The following is a 20422-nucleotide window of genomic DNA, read 5'->3' as shown; positions in this document are numbered from 1 at the left end:
CAGAGGGGGCAGAGCTGACGGGCTGCACACACACACCACCACCACCACCACCACACACACACACACACACACACACACACACCACCGCCACCACCACCACCACCACCCACCCACACACACACACCACCGCCACCACCACCACCACCACCCACCCCCCCACCCCCCCACACACACACACCACCCCCCCCACACACACACACACACACCACCACCACCACACACACACACACACACACCACCACCACCACACACACACACACACACACCACCACCACCACACACACACACACACACACACACACCACCACCGCCACCACCACACACACACACACACACCACCGCCACCACCACACACACACACACACACCACCACCACCACCACCACCCCCCCACACACACACACACACACAGAGCTGACGGGCTGCACACACACACCACCACCACCACCCCACACACACACACACACACACACACACACACACACACACGGCACAGGCCAGGCCGCGCGGCTGCAGGCGAGGCTGCCTGAGCCCTCCGAGCTTCCCACCGGCCGAGGCAACAAGGGACACCGGACGGCTCGCACGTAACGATGGAAACACTGCAGAGGCGCCCGCAGCCCTGGACCGAGGGGGTCGGAGCCTCGGGCATTGAGTGAGGCCAACGTCCTGCAGAAAGTCAGCCCTCCTGCCCGTGCCCGCACCACCCCCCGCCCGCTGCCCGCACCACCCCTCCCCCGCTGCCCACACCCGCCCACTGCCCGCACCACCCCCCGCCCGCTGCCCGCACCACCCCCCCCTGCCCGCACCACCCCCCCCTGCCCGCTGCCCGCACCACCACCCCCCGCCCGCTGCCCGCACCACCCCTCCCCCGCTGCCCGCACCCGCCCGCTGCCCGCACCACCCCCCGCCCACTGCCCGCACCACCCCTCCCCCGCTGCCCGCACCACCCCCCGCCCGCTGCCCGCACCACCCCCCGCCCGCTGCCCGCACCACCCCTCCCCCGCTGCCCGCACCACCCCCCGCCCGCTGCCCGCACCACCCCTCCCCCGCTGCCCGCACCACCCCTCCCCCGCTGCCCGCACCACCCCTCGCCCGCTGCCCACACCACCCCCCGCCCGCTGCCCGCACCACCCCTCGCCCGCTGCCCACACCCGCCCGCTGCGTCCACAGCTGCGCCTTCTGACCACGAGCAAGGACAGGGCGCCGGCCAGGAGGAGGGCCTCGGGCCTCGGGGTGACCCTCCCACGGACAGCCCGCCCTGGGCCCCTGTGATCCCGACAGAGAAAACCCTGGGAGGTGATGCTGGAAGAGTCCTCAGCCGCAGACAGGAAAAGAATCTTTTTTTTTGTTTTAATATATATTTTATTGATTTTTTACAGAGAATGGAGAGGGAGAGAGAGCTAGAAACATCGACCAGCTGCCTCCTGCACACCCCCCACTGGGGATGTGCCGGAAACCAAGGTCCATGCCCTGGACGGGAATCGAACCTGGGACCCTTGAGTCTGCAGGCCGACGCTCTATCCGCTGAGCCACACGGTCAGAGCAGGAATAGAATCTTACCATTTGCGACAGCATGGGTGGACCTGGAGGGTACTGTGCTGAGCGCAGTAAGTCAGACAGAGACAAACACCCTATGATTCTAATTATGGGCAGGAGCTAACGAACAAAATAAATGGAAGTAAGAACAGCTCAGATACAGAGAACAGACAGAGGGCTGCCCGACGGGAGGGGGTCAGGGGGCTGGGTGAAAAAGGTGAAGGGATTAAGTACAACTGGCAATTCCAAGATACTGAGTGCCCAGCAGGCATGGCTCAGCGGTTAAGCATTGGCCTATGAACCAGAGGGTAAGGGTTCGATTCCCGGTCAGGGCACAGGCCCCGGGTTGCGGGCTCAGACCCCCAGTGGGGGGCGTGCAGGAGGCAGCCGATCCATGATTCTCTCTCATCACTGATGTTTCTCTCTCTCTCTCTCTCTCTCTCTCTCCCTTTCCCTTCCTATCATTAATCAATAAAAATGTACGTTTTAAAAATAAGTAAGTAGCTGAAACCGGTTTGGCTCAGTGGTAGAGCGTGGGGCTCCAGCCACCGAGGCCCCCGGGGCTGCGGGCCAACCTGCAGGTACGTGCCCGGGGCAGCTCCTGGGAGCCGGAGCTGCGACAGCTAAATAATTCAGAGCGTGTTTTCATTTCCAGAGCAGCACCGCCCGCCGCCAGCAGGAATGCCACAGTGAGCATGGCTGTTTGAGATAAAATAAACTTCAAAGGCGCCAGGCCCGCCGGCCCCTCCCCACAGCCCCAGGGCCGGTTCTCGGTCTGCTGCCTCTCCTCTCCCGCCCCCACCCCACCCTGCCCCCACCCCGCCCGGGGCAAAGATCTTCAGGCGTCACTGAGAGCACGTTCTCCGGAGAGCACGGCCAGAGCAGGTCTGCAGGAAATTCCTCTGCACCGGCGTGACCTGGAGTAACCCCGGGCCTCACCACAGCCACACGTGTGACCTTGGGCCTGGCTCACCCCCATACAACGGGGCAGCCGGGGAGCATCGCCGAGCCGCCGGGGGCAGCGGCCGCGGCACACGCTAAGGTCCGGGGGCAGCAGCCGCGGCACACGCTCAGGCCCGGTGCACACGCTCAGGCCCGGTGCGCGCGCTCAGGCCCGGTGCGCGCGCTCAGGCCCGGTGCGCGCGGTGCTCCTGCCGCAGGTGACGCATCGTGGATGCATTTCCCGGCTCCCGGACCGAAAGGTCACCGGGCAGGTGACAGCGCCCATGCCCGCCGACCTTTCCTAAGCACGGCCCCGCGGGGCCTCCCGGGCCCGCCTGCAGGGGAGGCCGGCCTCCTCAGAGCCCTCCTGGCCCAGCCCCTCCCGGGCCCCGAGAGGACCTCCCAGCCTCCGCCAGCACCTCCCGTCTCCGGGGCCACCCAGGGGGGCAGCTGCGGGCGCGGGGAGATGGAGAGGAAACCGAGGAGGAAATGCACTCAGACACAGTGCTCACACACAGTGCACACACACACACAATGCACACACACCGTGCACACACACCATGCACACACACACACAGTGCACACACACAATGCACACACACACACAGTGCACACACAGACACACAGTGCACACACACACAATGCACACACACCATGCACACACACACAGTGCACACACAGACACACAATGCACACACACAATGCACACACATGCACTCGCGTGCACATGCACACACAGACAGTGCACACACAGTGCACGCACACAGACACAGTGCACACACAATGCACACACATGCACAGAGCACACACATACACTCCCGTGCACATGCACACACAGAGATGGAGAGACACACATAGCACTCACACAAATGCAGTGCATGCACACACGCAGCGCATGCATACACACGTGCTCATGCACTCAGACACAGACATACAGTGCGTGCGCGCACACGCACGCGCACACACACACACGCACACAGGCTCTCGGCCCCCATTGTCAGCGGCAGCTGGATGTGGGATGTGGGGTTGGGAGCCTGTGAGGAGGAGGGGGTGGCAGTCAGGTGTGGGTGCGAGACTCCCTCCCCCAAAAAACCCCAACCAGCCACCAAGGTCTCCACCCACAGGCGCAGGAGGGGTGGGCACAGAGGACAAGGTGTGCCCCCCCCCCCCCCACACACACACACACACACACACAGGCGGGGGCGGGGGAACGGGCCTGGCAGCCCGCACATCCAGCCTGAATGGCAGGCGCCGGGGGCCAGGCCTCCTGGGCCACGTTCCCACGGGCCCGCCCGCCAGCGAGTGCCAGCCGGTGCGGCCCGCGCCACCCCCCCGTGCCCAGAACAATCGCCTCCCGGCCCGCGTGTCCCCGCAGCGAGTGCGCTGGCAGAGCGCCTCAGCCCGGCGCGGGGGGAGGAGCATTAATTGGGGGGAAGGAGCAGATTATGCCAATAGATCTTCCCCCCGTAGCCAGCCCCGCGGGGAGGGCGCGGGCGCACGGCCAGAGGGTCTCCATCCCTCACCGGCTGACAGCCACATCACCATCCGCAGCCCGTCCATAGTATTGACCGGGCCGGGCAGGCGCACAGCCGCTGGGAAGAGCCGCCCGCTCCTCCCGCCCCCAGGTCCGGGCTCACAGACTCCCTGGGCACCGGGCGGCGGGACAAGGCCAGGGGCGCGGCTGCGGGTCAAGGCCGAGGGCGTGGGGGAGGCGGACAGCGCCGCCCGATGCCCCTCACAGCCCCCCACCCGGTCACCGCGCACAGCCTGCTCCCCGCACAGCGGCTCCGGCTCCCAGAGTCCGTCAGCCTCAGTCTGTGCGTCTGTGCAATGGGCACAGGGCACCCCGGCCCTCCTCTGTTCCCAGGGGGAACAGCCAAGGGGCTGGACTGGAGGCCGCCCTCACTCCCCAATCCCCCCCCCCCCGCCCCAGGCAGTCTCACGGGATCCCCCTGGGCACTGGGTAAAGGGTGACAGGCCACTGCAGAAGCCGGGGGCCATGACCCCGTGGCCACCGTGGGTCCCACACAGCCCTTCCGTGCAGTCACCCCTGGTTCCCACCACCACCCGGGGCCCCGGGACCCTGATCCCGGCCCCCGTGGCAGCCGGGAAGCTGAGGTGCAGAGAGGTCAGGGCCCTGTCCAAGGTCACACAGCCCAGACGGCGGCCCACGTGGGGCTGGGCCCGGAGCCGGGCGGCAGGGTGGGCTGGCTGGCCCGGTCCCCCCTCCCCACCCCTCCATGGGCCCAGAACAGGCCACCGCAGGGAAGGGCACTGCCGGTGCCCTGGGACCCCGGCCCACCTCCCCTCGGGCCCCAGCAGCCGCCAGGCCCCGGTCCGGCTGGAAAAGGACAACGTCACGGCCACCGAGGCCACGGTCCACGGGGCCAGGGCTCCCCTTCCAGCCGCAGGGTCTCCCCGCCCCGTCCCCGCCCTCCCTCGCACATCCTTCCTCCAAATCTGCAAAAGGGAGAGAAAAAATCATAATAAAACCAGTTCTCACCCACAGGGGGAGGAGGCGGGGAGGAAGGGAGGAGGCCGAGCCAGGGCGCAAACCCGCCTCCGCCTCCGGCTCCAGGCCCAGGGGCGCTGCAGGCGGCGGGGGGCGCCCGCTTCCCCCAAAACCAGCCCCCGTGCAGCCAGGAGGGGCCCCGGCCCGGGCCCCGCACCGCGTGTCCGCCGCCGGCCTGCGTCCCCCGCCTCCCGCCGCCGGCCCCGGGCAGAGCGGGCGCGCCCCGGCCCTCCCCCCTGCAGGGCTGGGGGGCCCCACAACCAGGCCTGGGCCTCCGGATCGGCCCGGAATCCCAACTTCCCAAACTAGTGGCGCCGAGTGCCTGCGCGGCCCGGGGAGGGACCAGGAAGCGGCCGGGGGAGGCGGCCCCGGGGGGGGGGGGGGGGGGGGGGCAGGCCGGGGGGGGGCCCCGGAGCACCGGCCGCGGGGAGGGGGATCCGGGCGCCTCCCCCAGGGGGACCCCCGCCAGCGCCCTCGGGTGCCGCGCCCGGGCCCCCGCGCCCCCGCCGGCCGGCAGCACCCCCATCGCCCTCCCGCGGCGGCCAGGCCGGAGATCGGGGGGTGCCCTGGCCGGGGGGCCCCCCAAACCCGCCGCGCGCGCCGGAAAACAAGGCGCAGCGTCACCCCCGACTCCGGGCCGCGCGGAGGCCGGCGCATGGCGGCCAGGCCCGGGCGGGGGCCGCGCTCCCTCCGGCCCGGCCCCCCACTTCCCCCGCCGCCCGCCGGGCCGGAGTTCCCCTAAGTTCCCGGCCCCACGCACGCGGGCCGCGCGGATGGGCGCGGGGGCCGGAGACAGGGCCCGCCGGCCCGCCGCGTGCGCCCGCGGTCCGGAAGCGCCCGCCCGCCCGCCCCGGACCCGGGCCCACTCACCTCGGGCGGCGACGGCGGCGGCGGGGCTCGGCGCCGGGCTCGGGGGCCGCGGGCGGACCGGGCGCAGCAGGCCCGGCCTGGGCCGCGGGAGCCTCCGCCGCCGCCTCCTAGGGCGCCATCGCGGGGCCCCCGGGCCGCCCCGGGGCGCGCATCGCGGGCGCAGGGCGCGGGCTGGGCTGGGCGGCGGCGGGCGGGCTCGATGCGGCCCGCGGCCCGGCTGCTCCGCTCCGGCGGCGGCGGGAGGGGGGCGGGGCCCGGCGGCGGCGCGGCCTCTGGGCTCCCGGCCCCGCCCCCTCCGGCCTCTTAAAGGGCCCGCGCCGCCTGCGCGCTCCTCCTGGCGCGCGCGTTGCCACACCGACACCCGCGGGGCGCGCCTGTGGCCCCGCCCCCGGGAGGGAGGAGGAGGGGCCGCCGGGGGGGGGGGGGGAGGAGGAGAGCGCCACCCGGTCCTGCCCCTCCTCCTCCTCCATCTCCTCCTCCATCTCCTCCTCCTCCTCCTCCTCCATCTCCTCCTCCTCCTCCATCGCCTCCTCCTCCTTCATCTCCTCCTCCATCTCCTCCTCCTCCTCCTCCTCCTCCTCCTCCTCCATCTTCTCCTCCTCCTCCTCCTCCTCCTCCTCCATCTCCTCCTCCTCCATCTCCTCCTCCTCCATCTCCTCCTCCTCCTCCATCTCCTCCTCCTCCTCCATCTCCTCCATCTCCTCCTCCTCCATCTCCTCCTCCATCTCCTCCTCCATCTCCTCCTCCATCTCCTCCTCCTCCTCCTCCTCCTCCTCTTCCTCCATCTCCTCCTCCTCCTCCTCCTCCTCCATCTCCTCCTCCATCTCCTCCTCCTCCTCCTCCTCCTCCTCCTCCTCCTCCTCCATCTCCTCCTCCTCCATCTCCTCCTCCTCCTCCTCTGCGGCCTCCAATGCTTCTTCCCCAGCATCGCGTTTCAGCCATTAAACTGTCCCTCCGGAGCGGCCCGCTGAGGGCGAGGGTGCGCACGCGGGGGAGGACCGCACACAGGGCCTTAGGGACCCGCTCGCGCGGGGAGCTCCCTCAGGAACCAGTACACACAGTAGGGCTCTCCCCGGGGGGCCATGCACACAGTAGGGCCCTCCAGGGGGGGGCCATGCACACAGTAGGGCCCTCCAGGGGAGGGGCATGCACACAGTAGGGCTCTCCCCGGGGGCCAGTGCACACAGTAGGGCCCTCCCCGGGGGCCATGCACACAGTAGGGCCCTCCCCGGGGGCCATGCACACAGTAGGGCTCTCCCCGGAGGGGCCATGCACACAGTAGGGCTCTCCCCGGGGGCCATGCACACAGTAGGGCCCTCCCCGGGGCCATGCACACAGTAGGGCCCTCCCCTGGGGGCCAGTGCACACAGTAGGGCTCTCCCCGGGGCCATGCACACAGTAGGGCTCTCCCCGGGGGCCAGTGCACACACCAGGACGGCGTCGTGCGCGCGTGGCCCACGGGGACTTCGGGGACGCGGTGCCGGGACATGGGGCGGGGCCGGCCGGGGAGACGGGGCGCTCCCCCGGAGGCAGCCGCAGCCCCCAGACAGGCCCACGCGAGGCCGCCCCCCAGCCCGGACAGCTGCGCCCTCACCCGCCCCTCCTGCCTCCCCGGGGCCGCCGCCCGGGAGGCCCGTCTGAGCAGCAGGGGCCGGGGCGGGCGGGCCCAGCGCGCTCGCTCTCCTTCCCCCAAACGTGGAAGAGTTTGAAAAAAAAATTTTTTTTCAGTTCAACTTTCCTTTTTTGGAGCGACGGCTCAGCAGATTCGGTTCTGCCATCTGCCAACATCTGAGCACCCCTGGGGAGCGGCCCCGAGGGGGCGGCTGGGCCGGCTCCCCCTGAGCACAGGGTCCCCGGGCCCTCCGGCCGCCAGCGTTCGGGGGGCGGGGAGGGAAGGAGGAGGGAGCACCTGGCTCAGGGGTCTGGAGGAGGGCGGTGTCAGCAGAGGGCGCCTCTGGAACAGGAGGGGGTCACAGGTCACCGGCCCCACAGCTGCCAAGCAGACCGTGGGAACCACAAGCAAACGCTAGCCCAGCCTGGGGAGGGGGTGGGGCCGGGCCCGGCGGGTGGGAGGCCAGAAGCAGGGAGCCCTCCCCAGCAGGCAGCCTCCGCAGCCCCCACCCCAAGGTGTCTCCTAAGGGCGCTCCTGGGAGATGGGGGGCTGGAGGAGGGGCGAGGACCCTTCAGGGGGTCCCTCACCTGGTCCCTGCCCCCCCCCCAAGGGTGCCCTGGGCTCTGGCTGAGGCTGTGGGCCGGGAGAGGGTCCGGGATGCTGGTGGGTGTCCCGGCATGGGTCCCGCATGACAGGTGGGGAAACTGAGGCCCCGGGAGATTCAGAACCTCAATTGCTGGCCCCACTCGGCTAGCAGTTCCCAATGGGTCCTCCGAGCCCTGCCTCTCTGTGGGGAGGAGCCCCTGCCCACCCCAGCACCCACAGACCGGCACCCGCACCCCGCGCACCCCGCGTCCTGCTCTGCGCACCCGTGGCCCCTGGGCTCGGAGTGGCAGCCTGCCCAGGAGGGGGAAGGGCCGCCGTGAAAAATTAATTAGCAGGGGAGGCCCCGAGCCCCCAGAATGCAGGTTAGCTAAGAGCACCCCGAACATCACTCTCTGGGAGTGGGACCGAGACCCTCAGGGAGGTCACCAAGGCCCTGGGGCAGCGCGTAGTGTGTGGCCTGACAGACTAGACGTGGGGGTGGGGCTGTTGCAGTCTTCCCCTCCTGAGCACTCAGCCAGCTCGGAAACCCTCGCCGCCCCAGGGCCTTTGCACGTGCTGCCGCCTCTGCCTGAGACAGCAGCCTCCTAACCTCAGGTCCCAGCCCAGTGCCCCGTCCTTACAGAGGCCTCCACCCGGCCCTCCATCCCAAACCCCTGTCCCTGCCCTTCGCCACCTTGCCGTCGGTCACCAGCATGCCCGCCCCCTGCTGCGTCTCGGCGCACAGTAGGCACTCCACGAGGACGTGTGGGGAGTGAACGCACCAGTGAATCCATGTCACACCGGGGAGGAGAGGAGAAGGGCTGCCTGGCCAGGCCGGGCCCTGCGCACCCGTTTTCCAACACTCTCTCCCCTGTATGTTCCGGAGTGAGCCTTCTCCTCCTCCAGGGTCCAAGCCTCTAGGCAGGGGGCGGGGGGGAGCGCCCGGGCACAGCCAGGTCTGCACACCCAGGAGGTGCCCGTGTGGGCGGACGGAGGCCATCTGGGCCACAAGGAGTCATGGAACCTCGCGTGTACACACACACACACACACACACACACACACACGCACGCGCACACAGGCACACACGCACACACACACGCGTGCACACACACGCGCGCGCACACACGCACACGCACACGCACACGCACACGCACACACGCGCGCGCACGCGCGCACACACGCACACACGCACACACGCACACACACACGACACTGCTCGCTCCCACGGCCTCAGGCACCGACAGCCCAAGACGCCCTGGGCACTGGCCAGGGGCAGGCCGGACCCTGGGGGCTCCGGACCGTGTTTTTCTCCTTTCTTGGCTGAAGGCATGTTTTCATCTTACCGAGTTACTCCTTCCCCTCACCGCGCTCCCTTACTTCTCATGCCTTTATTTTTCTTTTAATATATTTTTATTGATGCCAGAGAGGACGGGAGAAAGAGAGATGGAAACATCCACGAGGAGAGAGAATCACGGACCGGCTGCCTCCTGCACGCCCCATGCCGGGGATGGAGCCTGCACCCCGGGCCTGTGCCCTGACCTCCTGGTTCAGGGAATCGAACCCTGACCTCCTGGTTCAGAGGTCGGTGCTCCACCACGGAGCCACGCCGGCCTGGCTGGGCTCGACGGCCATTAAAACGGGGTTGAAACTCAGAAGCCCACGGGCCTGCTCTGGGCATTGGCGGGGGGGTGAGGCCCGGGGCACACCCCCAGGCTTGTCCCCAGCCGTCACAGCCGCCCTCTGTCCACAACATGAACGTGGGTGGCCAAGCCCCCAAGAGCCTGGGTGTGCTGCTGGGGGGGGGGGGGGGGGGACACGCAGGGCGGGGAAGTAGAACCTTATTGTGGGCAGGCAGGGGACTCTGTTTCCCAAACGCAGGCAGGAGGAGAGAAAGCCTGCTCGCAAATCGTGCAGCCGCTTTGCTCCCTCGGTCCTACTGTGTGCAGGCACCGTGGAAGCCAGGGGTGCAGATCAGCCAGCCCTGAGGCAGGGCAGGGGCGGGGTGGGGGCTCTGACACTCCCGTCCCGGAGGAGGGCGCGGCCTGGGTGCGGGGAGCTTTGGAAGCGCCATCCTGTGGCCGAGGTCGGCGGACACGGGGGAGCCGGAGGGGGCCGCAGGGGTGCTGCCCAGCCCCCGCCCTGGCCTGCACAGGAGGCCGGGCCCGCCCCCCAATCCGTCCTCAGCCCTGCAGAGTGTCCCTGGGCTGTCACTCGGAGCCCCCAGCCCCGGCACCCCAGCGCCCCCCTCCGCCCCCCTGTGACGTCGGAGCCCTCATTTATGACACTTCAGAGAGGAGGAAGCGGAGGGAGACGAACCCTGTCTGATAGGCCCGATTATCTCCGGAGATAAAGCCGCCGCTTCTCCCAGCCCATGCTTCTGGGGTGTCCTCCCTCCCCCGCCCCCACGGCCTCGGCTGAAGCCTGGGGCCCAGGCCCAGGAGAGCCGGGGGCGCCCTGAGGGGAGCGGGGCTGGGCAGAGCCGCAGCGGGGTGCTCGGCGGGCAGCGGCGGCTCCATGGGTCCCGGCCCCTCCAGGGCGGCGGCGGCAGCGGCTGTGGAGGAGCCGGGAACCAGGCCGAGCCTGGGACCGGGGTGGGGGCTGGGCAGGCGCCAGGGGGCATGGCTCAGCGGAACAGCAGGTGCAGAGCTGGGCGTGCAGTTGGCACCTTTTGTGCAAAATGCTGGGGGGGGGGGGGGTGCTTGTGCTTGTCCGGAGGGTAGTCTGCAGTTCAGTAGCACCTACTACGTGCCAGGCGCCACACGAGGGGCAGGGCCGAGGTCAGAAATCACTGCCTGCCGGGGGCTGATGCGCTAGGCCAGCGGTCAGCAAACTCATTAGTCCGCAGAGCCAGACACCAACAACGCAATGATAAGAATTTCTTCGGAGAGCCACATTTTTTAAACGTAAACCTCTTCCAACGCCACGTCTTCAGCACAGACTCACCCAGGCTGTGGTGTTTTGTGGAAGAGCCGCCCTCGAGGGGCCAGAGAGCACACCTGGCTCGAGAGCCGCGGTTTGCCGGCCACGGCTCTGGTTTGGGGCACACGGAAAGGAGATGAAGGCGGAGGTGGTCGGTGCTCTGAGAAAAAGGGGCGTCAGCGCTGGACGTGGGGGGGCTGGGCACCCCCTCACGCCTGTCCCCACGCCTGTCCCAGCTTTCACGGCCACCCTCTGCTCACAACACGCATGCACACCGGGGCTCCGTGGTGCAGCGTCGCCCTCTGCACCAGGAGGTCAGGGTTCGATTCCCGGGTCAGGGCACAGGCCCGGGTGGCGGGCTCGATCCCCAGCGTGGGGCGTGCAGGGGGCAGCCGGTCCACAACTCTCTCTCATCACAGATGCCTCTCCCCATCCCTTCCGCTCGGACATCAATAGGACATATTTGCACAGAGAAGATGAGAGTGCAGAGAGGTGGGGAGGTCAGGCGAGCAGCGACGCGGATTGCCGAGGGAGGGGATGGCGCGGGAGGTGGGCACAGCCAGTGCAAAGGCCCGGGGTGGGCACACACGGGCACATTCCGGACACAGAGGGGCCGGTACGGGAAGGCGGGCGGAGGGGGCAGTGAGGAGGGAGGGGCGTGGTGGAGCTGCCAGGAGCGGGGGTGGGAATGGGGAGGGGGAGCCACTGACCTGACCGGACCCCTGGGGTGGACGGTGGAAAGATGCACAGCGGGAGGGTTTCTCTCTCTCCTTTCCGAGCTTGGACAGGAGGCTGGACAGGAGGCTGGGACCTCCGAGCGTGAGTTTCTGGGTGGTTGTTTTTGTGTGTTTTTTTGAGACTCAAGGAGGTCTGCCTTCCCGCATCTTTGTAACACATTGGCCACTCCTCAGCCTCCCGGGGAGCGGCAGGAATTACCCCCCGGGGGCCGGGCCTCCCAGGAGGCAGCGCAATGTCTGCTGGGGCAGAACCGCACAGCCGAGCCCTGGCCCTGGCCTGACCGGCCCTGCCTCCGGGCCAGAGCGCAGGCCCCGGTCCAGGGGAGGCCAGAGCCCTGTGGGTCTGGTGTGGGAGGATGGCCGCTCAGTCACCTCCCCGGCCTCGGTGTTCTGCGCTGTGAAATGGGCCGCACTCCCTGCCCCGCCGGCGTCAGGGGTGGCTGCAGGAGGGCGGGAGCTGACACAGCTGGGGACCCGGGAGCGCCCCACCCTGCAGGGCGAAGGCACTGCACGGAAGTGTGGTTTCCTGAGAGCTCGAATAACGGGCCCCGGCCCGGCTGCGAGCCTGACAGGATCACTGGTCTGCCCAGCGGTCGGCAAACTCATCCGTCCACAGAGCCAAATATCAACAGCACAACAATGGAGCCCTAGCCGGTGTGGCTCAGTGGATAGAGCGTCGGCCTGGGGACTGAAGGGTCCCGGGTTCGATTCCGTTTGGGGGCATGGACCTTGGTTGCGGGCACATGCCCGGTGGGGGGTGTGCAGGAGGCAGCTGATGGATGTTCCTCTCTCATCGATGTTTCTAACTCTCTACCCCTCTCCCTTCCTCTCTGTGAAAAATAATCAATAAAATATGTATATTTTAAAAAATCGCCTTGGAGTTGTTAGAGCTCGGGCCCCTGCTCCCACCCCCTAAGATCTGGGTGCTGTTGGCTCGGGGGTGGCCCCGGGGCAGGGGAGTCTCGGCACCCTCCAGGCCTGCGTGCGGGGCTCCCTGTGGCTCCTCCCGGTTCCTCCTGCAGAGGGGGACCCGGAGGCCGTGGCTGCCCCTGCACAGCTGCCGGCGATGGCCTTAGCCGGAGGACGGGAGGCCCCGCCGGGACCATCCATAACACAGGCCGCGGAGCGGAGCCGCCAGCCGGCGGTGATGGATCGGCCGGCCAGCCTCCCCGGGGGCCGTGGCGCATGCAGATTCAGAAACCGCCGCGTCTGACAGTCCGGGGCAAGAGAGCCGCTGGGCCCAGCCGGGCCGGGGAGGGCGGGAGGTGGCTGGGACCACAAGGTCAAGGGCACCGGTGGCGGGAGGGCTGGCAGGACGCTCCCTCGTGAAAGGAGCAAGAAGAAATAGGTCTGGCCCGGCCAGCGTGGCTCAGTGGTGAGCGGCGACCTAGGAACCAGGAGGTCACCGTTCGATTCCCGGTCAGGGCACAGGCCCCGGCTGCAGGCTCCATCCCCAGTGGGGGGCGTGCGGGAGGCAGCCGGTCCAGGGTTCTCTCTCCTCATGGATGTTCCTCTGTCTCTCCTCCTCCTCCCTCCTCCTCCTCCCTCCTCCCTCCCACTGTCTCTCTGAAAAGTAACAGACAGATATCCAGGGGGCGGGAGGGAGACAGAAAAACGTTTCTAAATGGCATCGCAGACAAAGCTCGCTGCTCGCTAACAGGCTCCCACGGAAACGGCGCTGTTTATCCGTCAGTGTCCTCTCCGCACACGGGCACATCCTGTGCCCGCTCTCTCTCTCTCTCTCTCTCTCTCTCTCTCTCTCTCTCTCTCTTGTTGTTGTGGGTAATGCTCACCCAAGGACATGTTCCCATTGATTTTGAGAGAGAGTGGGAGGGAGGAAGAGAGGCTGAGAGAGAGAGAGAGAGAGAGAGAGAGGGAGAAAGAGATGGTCCATTGGTTGGGAATCGAATCTGAGATCCTTCAGTCCTGGGGCCGCGCTCTAACCACTGAGGGAACCTGCTAGGTCTCCATGTGCTCCGTGTGCAGCACGCTGGGGGGCGGGGGCGGGGCCTGCCTCGTGGAGGCTGACGTGAGCAGGGGAGACAGCAAACTGACCCCCGGGACCCTGCGGTGAGGGGCAGAGTGGTCCGGAGGGGACGGAGCCCTGGGGGGGCGGGGGGAGCCAGGGCTGTGTCTCCCCGCCCCCACCCGCCCGCCCGCAGCCGGTCCTGGGCAGGAGCCCCAGCTCGGCACCTCCCCAGGCGAAGCTCTGACCTCAGCTCCCTCCGGCGCCCGCTCCACAGCACCTGCTTTGAGGCCCAGGCCGAGCCGCACAATCACCTCTTTGTGCTGCCCGGCCCCTGAGAGTCCCCTTTGTTCTCCTGCCCAGCCGTCCCCGGGGACACACACACACACACACACACACACACACACACAGCACACGGTGCACACCGGGCAGAGCCGCCCCAGAGCCCACCTCTCCGGCCCCCAGCCCTGTGCCGCCAGCCCACCCTGCGTATGGGGCTGGGGGCGGGGGAGGGAGACAGGGCCGGGCCCGCCTCCTGAGTGTGTCACCTGTGCAGTCACACAGGGACCCACCCTCGGAAGGTGCCACTGTAGCCATCTTGAAATGTGTAATTGTTTTTTTTGTGTGTGTGTGAGTGTGTGTTTTAATATATTTTATTGATCTCAGAGAGGAAGGGAGAGGGAGAGAGAAACATCCATGATGAGAGAGGATCGGGGACCAGCTGCCTCCTGCACCCCCAACACTGGAGATCGAGCCCCCAACCCGGGCCTGTGCCCGCCCGGGCATCGAACCCTGACCTCCTGGCTCCCAGGAGGGGAGTGAGGGTTCCCTGCAAACATGGCCCCGCTCGGGTTCCTGAAGCCCCTCCCACCGGGAGGCGGGGTCTCCCGAAAGTGGGCGGGCTCTGTGAGTGCTTTGACCAGTAAGAGGAGGAGAAGCGATTCTATACCAGCGTGGGACTAAAATCCTGGGTGAGAATGGAGCACCGTCGCTCTCCTGTCTCAGGATCCAGCTGCCCCCCGGCAGAGTCCAGAGGCCTGGGTGCAGCCTGAGGAAGCCAGAGGCGGCCATGGCCAGAGGGGCCGCCAGCCTCGTCCCTCCAGCCAGCCCAGCTCAGGTGCCAGGGTCCCCCAGCCCCAGGCAGCGCCCGCCCGAGGTCAGCCTTGCAGACAGCACCCCCACGCTCCCGCCTCCCCGCCCCCCAGCGCCCGGCTGGCTTTCCCAACAGGTGTTAACATAACGACCTCTGGCTGGAAAGGAAGCTGTGAGCCTGGGTGATAAGAGGGTCTGGCAGGCTGGACAGGAAGGGGGGGCGCGGAGGGAGGGGGAGCGGGGGAGGGGGAGCGGAGGGAGGGGGGAGCGGAGGGAGGGGGAGCGGAGGGAGGGGGAGGGGGGAGCAGAGAAATGGGGAGAGGAGGCGGGGGAGAGGAGGACGGGGGAGCAGGGGGGGACGGGGAGAGCTGGCATAGTTCCCGGAGGCTGTCACCTGGGCAGGGCGGGGCGGGGGGGGGGGCACAGCGCTCCTCTTTCCTCCCTTCCCCCTCAGAACTCAGCCTCCGTCTTTCCTTCACGAGCGAGGTTTGCAAGGAAAAGACAGCACACCAAGGTCTGCAGGAAACCAGGGACGGAGGACCGAGGCTCCTGCCCCAGGGCCTTTGCACGTGCTGCTCCGCCCGCAGTGCTTGGCCCGGTGTTCTGGCGTCCGCCTCCTCAGAGGCTCCTCCCAGCACCGTCCCCCCCGCCCACGGCTCCCCGTGAAGTCAGTGGCCTCTGCTGTGGACGGGGAGAACGAAGGGGACCTGGCGGCCGCTCCCCGCTTTCTTCCCGGCCCCGGATCACCAAACGCCGGCCGGATGGAGGGCCGCCCCCCTCCACCAGGCTGCGGGAGGCAGCGATGGCAGAGCCACGAGGCTCAGTGTCGGCGGCTCTGTCCCCGCTCAGAGCGCCCGGGGGGGGGGGGGGGGGGGGGCTGCCCGGCCCGGGAGCAGCAGAGGGAATGGGAGGCGCCGGCCTCGGTCTGGCCTTGGCCTTGGCCTTGGCGGAGCCGCCTGAGATGGCAGAACGCATCTGCCCTGGGGCCGCCGGCGCTGGCTCCAGCAGGCTGCCTGTCAGTCTCAATAGGAGAAGGTGCCTCTCGCCATGGCAACCGGGCGTCAGGGGGGTGTGTTTGCACAAAAGGGGCGTCCGGAAACACCCACAGAGGACACGGGAACACCGTGCTCACCGCGAACACCTCCCAGCGGGGCCGCTGCCGGGAGGTGGCCGGCCTCGGAGCCTCGGAGCCTCGGGGGCCGCCCCCCCCCCCTGCCAGCTCAACAGGAGACGAAGGGGTGTTTTCTCTTCTGTCCTTCAGCGGTGTGTGTGTGTGTGTGTGTGTGTGTGTGTGTGTGTCACGTGGCCGGAGGTCAGCCCTGGGCCCGCACAGCGCCGCCGCAGGTTACCGAGGCTGTGGGCTCCCGTCCCTGTGCTCCCCGTCACCGCCCTCTCCCTGGGCCTCAGTGGTCCCCTCTGGGAAAAGGGGCCATCGTCATTTCGGAGCAGACTCATGTTTTTTTAAAAATATATTTTATTGATTTTTTTACAGAGAGGAAGGGAGAGGGATAGAGAGTTAGAAACATCGATTGGCCGCCTCCTGCACGCCCCCCACTGGGGATGTGCCCGCCACCAAGGTCCATGCCCTTGACCGGAATCGAACCCGGGAACCTTCAGTCTGCAGGCTGACGCTCTATCCACTGGGCCACACTGGTCAGGGCTCATTTTTTAATGGACAATCCAGTGGCTTTAGTCCCTTCACCAGGTGGTGCAGCCATCAGCTCTGTCTGTTCCAGAGCCTCGTCCCCCTTAGAGGGAGACCCGGTCCCCTTAGCCGTCCTCCCAGCCATCCCCTCACCCCCCCACCCCTCCACCCCCTCCTGCCCACAGCCCACAGCCCGGAGGGGGCTGCTCCCGGCCTTGTCCGGAGCCATTACTCCGGTTGCTGACGGCTGTGCCCTGAGCGAAGTGGCTCCACACACGTGCGCACGCCCGGCAGGCCGGCCTGCACTGGGGCCGACAGGAGCCGCCCGGCGGCAGGCGTCCGCCCGCCCGCCACCTGCAGGACGTGCCGGGCGTGCTGAGCCTCCGGCAGAGGGGGACGGGGACCGGCCTGGGGGGCAGAGGGGGACGGGGACCGGCCTGGGGGGCAGAGGGGGACGGGGACCGGCCTGGGGGCAGAGGGGGACGGGGACCGGCCTGGGGGGCAGAGGGGGGCAGAGGGGACCGGCCTGGGGGGCAGAGGGGGACGGGGACCGGCCTGGGGGCAGAGGGGGACGGGGACCGGCCTGGGGGCAGAGGGGGACGGGACCGGCCTGGGGGGCAGAGGGGGACGGGGACCGGCCTGGGGGGCAGAGGGGGGCAGAGGGGACCGGCCTGGGGGGCAGAGGGGGACGGGGACCGGCCTGGGGGCAGAGGGGGACGGGGACCGGCCTGGGGGGCAGAGGGGGACGGGGACCGGCCTGGGGGGCAGAGGGGGACGGGGACCGGCCTGGGGGCAGAGGGGGACGGGGACCGGCCTGGGGGCAGAGGGGGACGGGGACCGGCCTGGGGGGCAGAGGGGGACGGGGACCGGCCTGGGGGCAGAGGGGGACGGGGACCGGCCTGGGGGGCAGAGGGGGACGGGGACCGGCCTGGGGGGCAGAGGGGGACGGGGACCGGCCTGGGGGGCAGAGGGGGGCAGAGGGGACCGGCCTGGGGGCAGAGGGGGACGGGGACCGGCCTGGGGGGCAGAGGGGGGCAGAGGGGACCGGCCTGGGGGGCAGAGGGGGACGGGGACCGGCCTGGGGGGCAGAGGGGGACGGGGACCGGCCTGGGGGGCAGAGGGGGGCAGAGGGGACCGGCCTGGGGGGCAGAGGGGGACGGGGACCGGCCTGGGGGCAGAGGGGGACGGGGACCGGCCTGGAGGCAGAGGGGGACGGGGACCGGCCTGGGGGGCAGAGGGGGACGGGGACCGGCCTGGAGGCAGAGGGGGACGGGGACCGGCCTGGGGGGCAGAGGGGGACGGGGACCGGCCTGGGGGGCAGAGGGGGACGGGGACCGGCCTGGGGGGCAGAGGGGGACGGGGACCGGCCTGGGGGGCAGAGGGGGGCAGAGGGGACCGGCCCAGGGGGGCAGAGGGGGAGTGGGGACCGGCCTGGGGGCAGAGGGGGACGGGGACCGGCCTGGAGGCAGAGGGGGACGGGGACCGGCCTGGGGGGCAGAGGGGGGCAGAGGGGACCGGCCTGGGGGGCGGAGGGGGAACCAGGGACCGGCCCGAGGGGCAGAGGGGGGACCGAGGACCGGCCTGGGGGGCAGAGGGGACCGGGGACCGGCCTGGGGGGCGGAGGGGGACGGGGACCAGCCTGGGGGGCAGAGGGGGACAGGGACCGGCCTGGGGGACAGAGGGGGGACCGGGGACCGGCCTGGGGGGCAGAGGCCTGCGGGCCTGCAGGAGCTCCAGCCAGTCTCTTATCAGGGGGATGGCAGCTCCCTCCTCCCTCCTCTCTTCTCCTCCCTCTTCCTCCTCCCTTCTCCCTTCTCCCTTCTCCTCCCTCCTCCTCCCTCCTCCCTCTTCCTCTTCCCTCCTCCTCCTCCTTCTCCTTTCTTCTTCTCCTTTCTCCCTCCCCCTCCTCCCTCCTCCTCCCTCCTCCCTCCTCGGGGCTGGCAGAGGCCTCTGCGGGGTGCCCTGCCTCCAGCACCCCCTCTCCTCCCCATCAGATGGCCCCGGGGACCTCGCTTCCCTGCTGGGGCCGAGGACGTGGGCTGAGCACCTGCACACGTGGGGTGTGTGCTCGCTTTACCCCCAGGACCCGTGGGTGGACACTCCCTCAGCCATCTCCCAGCCCCCAGGAGACCCTGGGGGACAGTCTGCTCTGTGTCTGCCTGGGCGGGGTGTCCGGCCGAAGGACAGGGGTCAGGAGAGCAGCCTGAGTCCCTCCTCCCCCGGCCCCGGCCCCGGGCCTCGGCAGGAGGCGGCAGACGTGAGGCGGGTCCCTGTCCACCGGCAGGCCGTTCCTCGCTCCGACGATAGCCGTCTGCCGGCCGCAGGAAGGCTGCTGGGACCCGGAACGGCAGGAATTAGTCACCGGGGGGGACACGGCAAGGCCTCCCGGTGCCCAGGGCTGGTCCTGCCCCAGTGCATGCTGGGTCACCGATGCCCACCTGTGGCTCTGGGTCCAGGGGGGCAGGTTCAAACGCAGCAGGAGCCTGTGGGGGCGGGGACTGCCCGGCCCAGCACGTGGGCTTCCCGCTCAAGCACGCCGTGGCCTGGGGCCTGGCCGGCCGCTCTGGGCCTTGGTTTTCTCATCTGGAAAGTGGGTATAAGGCTTCCATGTTTCACCACCACAAGGTGCCCCAGGGGCAAGCTGCAAGGTCCCAAGACCCTGAGCCTGGGGGACGAGCAGGGCTCCTGGCCGCGTTCCCCAGGAAAGCAGGGAACAACGCTGCCCCCCGGAGGGCAGCCTCTGCGGAGGCGGAGAGCCGCCCGGAGTGTGGGAGACGGGGCCAGGCGGCAGGGGGTCCCCACGGCCCGGCTCCCCCCGCCCTCCTCCCACGCTCCGCGGGCGCGCCCAGAGCTGCCTGGCCGCGGGAAGGGTGAAATGCCGTCAGATGCCGTCAGCTCTTACCCGCACCGGTCCTTCCTCCCTGCCCCTCGAGTTCAAAGAAATGGCCCCAGCCGAAGCCGGTGTCGCTCAGTGGATAGAGCGTCGGCCTGCGGACTGAAAGGTCCTGGGTTGATTCCAGTCAAGGGCATGCACCTGGGTTGCAGGCACATTCCCAGTAGGGGTGTGCAGGAGGCAGCTGATGGATGTTTCTCTCTCATCGATGTTTCTAACTCTCTCTTCCTCTCTGTAAAAAATCAACAAAATATATTGAAAGAAAGAAAGAAAGAAAGAAAGAAAGAAAGAAAGAAAGAAAGAAGAGAAAGGGCCCCACACCGCAGAGCCAGGAGAAGCCTGCTCGCGGGAACGCCGATGGGAGAGGCCTGGCTGCCCGCCGCCCGCGGAGCCATCCGCGCTCAGCCCGCCGCTGCCAGGGCTCCGGGCGCCCGCACAGCCCGGCCGGGCCCACGGGGAGCCCTGCCTCCCCACAGCCGGGGCGGGAGCCGAGGTTCCCCTCACACCCTGAGCCACACGCCCCAATCACACCCCCATCACACCCAGAGGCCAGCCAGCCGAGAGGGGGCGGATGGTTCCTGTTTAGTAAAACCGTCCCTTCTCTGGCGTCTCTCGCTGGTGATAACGGATCGGAACAGAGAGGACGCCGGGCGCCCACGGGGACACGCGGCCCGGGACGGGCTGGGACGGGTGAGCGTGGAAGGAGTGAGCACACGCACACGCGCCCACACACACACACGCACACGCACACGCACGCACGCACACGCAGATCCGTGTTCAGATGCATGTTCTCGCGGGTCCGGGCACCCACCACAGACCTGCTCTGCTCCCAGTGTCTGGCGGAGAGCTGGGACGCTGGTCCCGGGTTCAAATCCTGCCTCTGCCTCTCGTTCGCTCAGGGAGTGTCCTGGGGCAAGGGACTCGGCCTCTCCCAGCATTCTCCTCCTCCAGCTCCAGGTGAAGGTGATTCTCTCTAACACCCTCCACCTGGACCTCCTCCTGCGAGCCGGCAGGGCCCGCCCGCCCAGCTGCACCCAGGCCCCAGCCCCCAGCCCCGTGGGGGGAGGAGAGAGGGGGTGGGGTACGTATGCCCCTCCTGCCTTGCTCTCTCGC

The 20422-nt window shown here is 68.8% G+C and overlaps 1 protein-coding gene across 1 annotated transcript; it reads right to left on the bottom strand.

Annotated features, from left to right (window-relative positions):
- Window positions 1–3388: 3388 nt before the first annotated feature.
- On the bottom strand, window positions 3389–6752 carry LOC311613963 (uncharacterized protein; the record flags this gene model as incomplete). Its single annotated transcript, XM_084868455.1, has 3 exons — window positions 6303–6752; window positions 5860–6084; window positions 3389–3511 (listed from the first exon to the last, which is right to left on the bottom strand). Exons 1-3 carry the CDS (start codon window positions 6738–6740, stop codon window positions 3389–3391), a joined length of 786 nt encoding a protein of 261 aa, XP_084724581.1. The 5' UTR covers window positions 6741–6752.
- Between the last annotated feature and the right edge of the window lie 13670 nt (window positions 6753–20422).

This window comes from Pipistrellus hanaki, assembly GCF_964339955.1.
Source record: "Pipistrellus hanaki genome assembly, chromosome: 19".
Classification (NCBI taxonomy): Eukaryota; Metazoa; Chordata; class Mammalia; order Chiroptera; family Vespertilionidae; genus Pipistrellus; species Pipistrellus hanaki.
The sequence above is the reverse complement of the archived record's forward strand: the minus strand, read 5'-3'. Positions and strand labels throughout refer to the sequence as shown.